Source organism: Kryptolebias marmoratus, linkage group LG17 (assembly GCF_001649575.2).
Source record: "Kryptolebias marmoratus isolate JLee-2015 linkage group LG17, ASM164957v2, whole genome shotgun sequence".
NCBI classification, from domain to species: Eukaryota; Metazoa; Chordata; class Actinopteri; order Cyprinodontiformes; family Rivulidae; genus Kryptolebias; species Kryptolebias marmoratus.
In genome coordinates this window covers 25,261,789-25,267,599 of record NC_051446.1, presented here as the reverse complement: position 1 = coordinate 25,267,599, position 5,811 = coordinate 25,261,789, and the positions used below count along the sequence as shown (strand labels likewise).

At 42.4% G+C, this 5,811-nt stretch overlaps 1 protein-coding gene across 1 annotated transcript; it reads right to left on the bottom strand.

Moving 5' to 3' along the window:
- arf2b (ADP-ribosylation factor 2b) lies at positions 1 to 4,540 on the bottom strand. The gene is made up of 5 exons (XM_017405288.3): positions 4,406 to 4,540; positions 2,811 to 2,968; positions 1,905 to 2,015; positions 1,240 to 1,364; positions 1 to 541 (listed from the first exon to the last, which is right to left on the bottom strand). The coding sequence occupies exons 2-5, from the start codon at positions 2,956 to 2,958 to the stop codon at positions 380 to 382; spliced, it is 546 nt and encodes a 181-aa protein (XP_017260777.1). The 5' UTR covers positions 2,959 to 2,968; positions 4,406 to 4,540; the 3' UTR covers positions 1 to 379.
- Between the last annotated feature and the right edge of the window lie 1,271 nt (positions 4,541 to 5,811).

Below are 5,811 nucleotides of genomic sequence, written 5' to 3'. Positions count from 1 at the left end.
AGTTAGATTTATACTAAACGAGGTGGGGGGGTTACATCTTAGCTCTTCACTGTATGAAAACCACGCTTCCTCTGCAGGGTGGGGGCAGAGTTTGGTGGATGTAGGAGGGGCTTGAAAACCAGACTGCTGATTCCACAGGAGGTGTGTAAAAGGCACGCCAGGGTTCCTCCCAGTCCCAGCCAACACACACACACACGCACACACTCACACACAGCACAGGCTCGAGCCCCAACGAGGGGAGGAAGCAGGAGACCAGAGAAAGAGCCGAGGGTTTAGATGTGGGGGGGCGGAGGGGGGGCCTGGGTCCGGTGCTGCCGCTGTGTTGAAACAGAAAAAATAAACAACAAACAAAAAAACAAAAACAAAGTGGTGGAATGGATCATTTCTGGTTCTTCAGCTGGTTGGAGAGCCAGTCCAGGCCCTCGTAGAGGCCGTCGCCGCTGGTGGCGCAGGTGGCCTGGATGTACCAGCTGCGCTGACGGAGGGCGTGGAGCCCCAGTTTGTCTGTGATCTCTGCGGCGTTCATGGCGTTCGGGAGATCCTGGGAGGAAGAGGAGCACAGGTGAAGAACCTTAGACGGCTTCATCGCAAACTACGAACCTGGAGTTTACTCCAGGAGTCCTGAAATGTGGGTCTGCGCTCAACGTAAACAAAGCAGAACGAAAGGCGGGTGGGAGCCGAGTCACCTGACTGACCTGAACCAGGTTAACAAATAAACTAACCTGCTGCTAACAAAGAGGAAACCGTCCTCTGGACCAACCAGTTCTCAAATCCAGTTTATCCTAATCCTTCTCCAGTCACGGACCGGGTCAGAACCTGAGCTTTTCTTATTTCCATCAGTTGAGTTTAATAATTAGCAGATTCACATTCAGGCCCGTCGGGCTTGGAGGAAACACCTGACGTCATGTTTTATCCAACAATTCAGTAGATTTAAACAAAAACATCTAAAAATCAGAGTCCTCCTTGTTGACCTGTTTCAGTCACTTCCTGTTTCTGGTCACATTTTTAATTAAAAGGATAAATTAACCATCGACAGGAGATGGTTAGTTTGCAGCGAGAGGCTTCAAGCTCAGAGAAAACTTATTTTCTTGATATTTTCTGACCGTCAGAAAATGATCGACGGAGTTTTAACACAAATCATTTCCTCACAATAAACCTCAACTCAAACTGATAAAAATTCATCTTCGGCTCTTTTGAGACAAAGCGTTAAAAAGGTGAAAACCTTAAATGCGACCTCACCTGTTTATTTGCGAAAACGAGCAGCACGGCGTCTCTGAGCTCGTCCTCGGCGAGCATTCTGGACAGCTCCTCCCTCGCCTCGTTCACTCGCTCCCTGTCGTTGCTGTCCACCACAAAAATGAGCCCTGAGGGACAAAAACACACAAACAGAAACCGTGAGGCTAAAACTCTCCGTCTCTCCTGATTCCGATTGGATGAGACTAAAGGAACGGAGCTGGTTAGGTCACTTCCTGTTCTGTCACCCAGTCTGAGATGTTTGACCCAAAGAAGAAGAGGAACAAACTGGTTCAGAAGCCGAGTTAAACTAATCCAGGCTTCACCAACATCTCCAGTCTGCCTTTATTTATGGGATTAATGATAAAAACTGGACTCAGAATGGACGCAATAAAGATGCCAGCTGTGAGCTGAGCACCAGCAGCGGTTTGTTGTCGTTTCCTGATCTGACATCAGTTTTGATCAGATTGTTTCAGTCCTGCACAGAAACCAGGAAACAGACTCAGGATCAGATTTCTGTCAACAACTCCGACCCGGAGGACTCATCCGTGGGTTCATTCACATTTTCAGGAAGGGAGGAGTCACGGGCCGTCCTCTGAGAGAACAACAATGCAGCAGCAGTGCCGCCGCCGCCTCTGAACCGTAACCTCCGCCTCCTCCTCCGTCCTCACCTTGAGTGTTCTGGAAGTAGTGGCGCCACAGCGGCCTGATTTTGTCCTGACCGCCCACGTCCCACACCGTGAAGCTGATGTTCTTGTATTCTACCGTTTCAACATTAAAACCTGCAGAGATGAAGAAGAGACGCAGGTGAGACGGTGACAAAGTCCTGAACACTGAGAGGAAACCAGGTTCTGCTGATTTTATCTTTTATTACAGAAGATTTCTATAAATTCAGATGTTTCTGCAGTTTGATTACGTGTACAAACATCAAAAAAACAACCTTAAATTCTGGTGTTTTCCTGATGAATCTGTGACCTAAAGAACTCTCTTTTCATTCATCGTTTTGTTTATCTGAGTCCGTCTATAAACTTGTGTTTCTGTAGTTTAAAGTCAGTAACAAACAGCTTAATTAATCCAAAAAAGGTTAAAACCAAAAACAACTGGACTTCTCTTCTGTAGCTGAAGACGTTTCATTTCTCATAGAAGTCCAGTTGTTTTTGTTTTTAACCCTTTTTTGGATTTATCATGTCCTGAATGACAGAATCTACAGCTGCAGTTTGATTAATGATTAAAGAGTTATTTTATATATTTTATAATATTCAGATTTTTAACTCCTCAGGAAAAGAACAGTCCATTAACAGTATTTGTCCTGACTTCTCCAGACCTGAGGAAACTAAAGTCAGGCTTCAGGCGGCGCTGTGAGCCTCCTTCATTTATATTTTAGGTTTTTACCACAAACTGACACCCTGACGGGTTGGAGACACTTTTCTTTACGGCAAAGATGCTTCAGCCGGTCCTGGTTTCAAACAAGACTTCAGATTTGTTTTAGTGACGTTGTTTAAAGAACATCTGAAATTTCTCGACACCGCCTCGCAGCTCAATGAGTTCACAGAACCCCGAGAGGACCGAGTCCGTACCGATGGTGGGAATGGTGGTGACGATCTCTCCGAGCTTCAGTTTGTACAGGATGGTTGTTTTCCCAGCAGCATCGAGCCCGACCATGAGAATTCTCATCTCCTTCTTGCCGAACAGGCCTTTGAATAAGCTGGCGAATACATTCCCCATGGTGACGAAGCTGCAGGAGAGGAGGAAGCCGACAGACGTTTCAGTTTCAGCCAGGAGAGAAGAAAGTCAGTAAATTCACCCGAAAACCAACTTCACGGCCAAACGGACGACTCGGACAAAGACGAGCGCACCGTCTGGTTTCTCTACAGCATCAGGAAGGAACAGAAGAAACCGAATAAAGAAATATTTCCTCAAAAAGCATCCGAGTGTCAAAAAACAGGTCTGAAGATTTAATCATTAAGGCTACACATATTTGCCTTTTTCACTGTTTTTAGGGACTTATTCATAATATTTAAGTTTGTTTTTGTTTTACTGAAATGATGTGGTTTATTCTACAGATTTTGGTCCAACTTACGTGGTTTTAAATCTGCTTCATAAATAAACTGACATTCATAGTTTCAACGATTAACACTCAAATTGATCATTTCTCCCTCTTTAAACAAACAAAACATCGAGAAGCAGAAGATGTCCTTTAAGTTCACACATTTATCTACATTTCTGTGAATAAAACTTCATTTTCTTGTGTTTTCTTCCCATTTTAACATCTTTTAAGTTCACTCACAAAACCAAAAACCTTGTTTTGGCTGAAAATGTGCGTCCTATTAACTCATCTCATTAGACAGACAATAGAATGTGTGTTTTAGTTCATTTTAAGCTTTAATCTTTGAGTCAGGAAGCAAAAAGACTTAAAATTCATGTTTACTTTGAGTTTTTTATGTGTAAACACTATCCGTTATTGTTTGGCTAGATTTACGAGATTTTGTCCTGTAATTAAATATTGAAAACACATTATAACTCATAGTTTAATGGTATTTGTCATGGAGAACCTTATCTCCTGATCCAACTTTAGCCGGATTAGCTTAGCAGCTAACCTCCGATAAGAGAGGCCTTTCCAGCTGCAAAACTCTACATGACCGATTAATGTCAGGATGAGTGAAACACAGCTGGAGCTGGAATAATCTGAAATCTAGTCAACGTTTGAGTCCATTTAGGTAGGGAAAATAAAACGTAAAAAGCAGTTTTTATAAATAAAAAGTAAACAATTTACGGGTTTAGCTGTTAGCCGAAGCTAACAGTGTTAGCTTAACTAAGGGCGGATGCTTCGGCTAGCTGCTAACGAGCATCACACTCAATAAAAAGCGTTTTTTACAACAAACAACGGCGCGTTACAGACACGTCTAACACCGACACGCTACGACAAGCGTCAGGGGAACCGAAGCCCGGTTCGGTAGGATAAAACTCGCAGTGACAGACCTCAGAACCGCCGTTAACAGGAACTGTTGTAGCGCGCTAGCTGCCGTTAGCTAACTGCCGCGTCACTGTTCAGGGAGAACCGTGACGTCACGCTAAACGCCACTCAAATCGAGCCGTTTGACCGCGACGACAGCCACCACACACGGCGCTACGTCGCAGCGCGAAAATAAGCGCGTTTCAGCGGTTTTATTACCTCTACAAAGACAGCTTCTCGATCTTTCCGTTACCTTACACTGTCACTCCAAAATGGCGTCTTGCGCAACCAGGGAGACACCGGCGTTACGAGCGCTTCCCACTATGAAGCCGTGGCCAATCGCAGCGCACATGGTGTAGCCGAGAGCCCGCCCCGGTCCTCCGCTTGACCAATCACAGGCGGCGCCACATCCGCGAGCGTGAACAGTGAACAAAATGTCGCGGAAGTTACTCAAGTTTCAGAGAAGCCGTGGAAGTGAGGAGTATGGCAGGCCGTTGTATCATATATTCAAAAACACTGTCCAGAGGCAGAGCTGAAGGTGGGGCTGCTTTATGCAAATAAAAAAACTAAAAAAAAAATGAAGAAAAGACCACCAATTAAATTAAATACCCTTACTTAAAACATTAAAATAACATTTGCCCAAGTTTGAGTTTGGAGATTTGTCTTCGATATTTAGTTTCAGTTGACCAACATTTTGTTTGTTTATTTAATTTAACTGTGGACTGTTTTAATTATAAGTATATCCTTAGAGACAACAAGATAATTTTCTGTTTTATTTTTAATGTATTCTACAAGCCTTTCCAGTAATGTCGTGCACAAACTTTTAATCAAATTTAAATTTAACCGGTCTTAAATTATTATTTCAGACATAAATAATGGCTTTTTCTCTGGTCCAAACTACAATTTATTCAAAATTAAACTTCTCTAAAACATCATTCCTGCTGGTGAAAATTGTTAAAGACATCCTACTTCAAGATGTCTGAAAATACTATAAAGTTTAAATGTTTTTTTTAACATTTGATGGCATAAACTGGATCTGTATTGTGACTTTGTTTTCTTTATTAAAGATGTGAAAACCTAATAAACAGAAATAATAACAGTGAAATCATTTATTCTTGGAAAAACAACATTTAGCATTTTAAAATGCTGATTGTAGTTCAAACAAACTGCATTCTGGGTAATTTAAATGGTATTTTTGAGCAGAAAAAACGAAGAATGACCATCTAAAGACCTAAAAGCTCCAAAAAACACAAGAAATGACATGAAAAACATTCAAACAGAACCAAGATGGCAGAAAATTCAAATGGACCTTTCAATAAAATAATAATCTGAAACGATTTAACGAAACTAAAACGCAAAGATAAATATTTAAATCCAGATTAAACAACATTACAGCTGATGTCAACGAGTAAAAAATGTTTTTAAAAAGACAGAAAAAGACAGAACACGACTCAAATTTCACACAAAGACTAGAAACATGTCGGAGTTCCAGCCTGCAGAAGGATTATTATTCCAGCAGATCCAGGATGAAGGTGTCCGGAGTAAAACCAGGTCCTTCGTGTTCCTGACAAAGTTCTGAGATAATGGGGACAGGAAGGACTCGTAGTGCGGCGGGGACAGGAAGG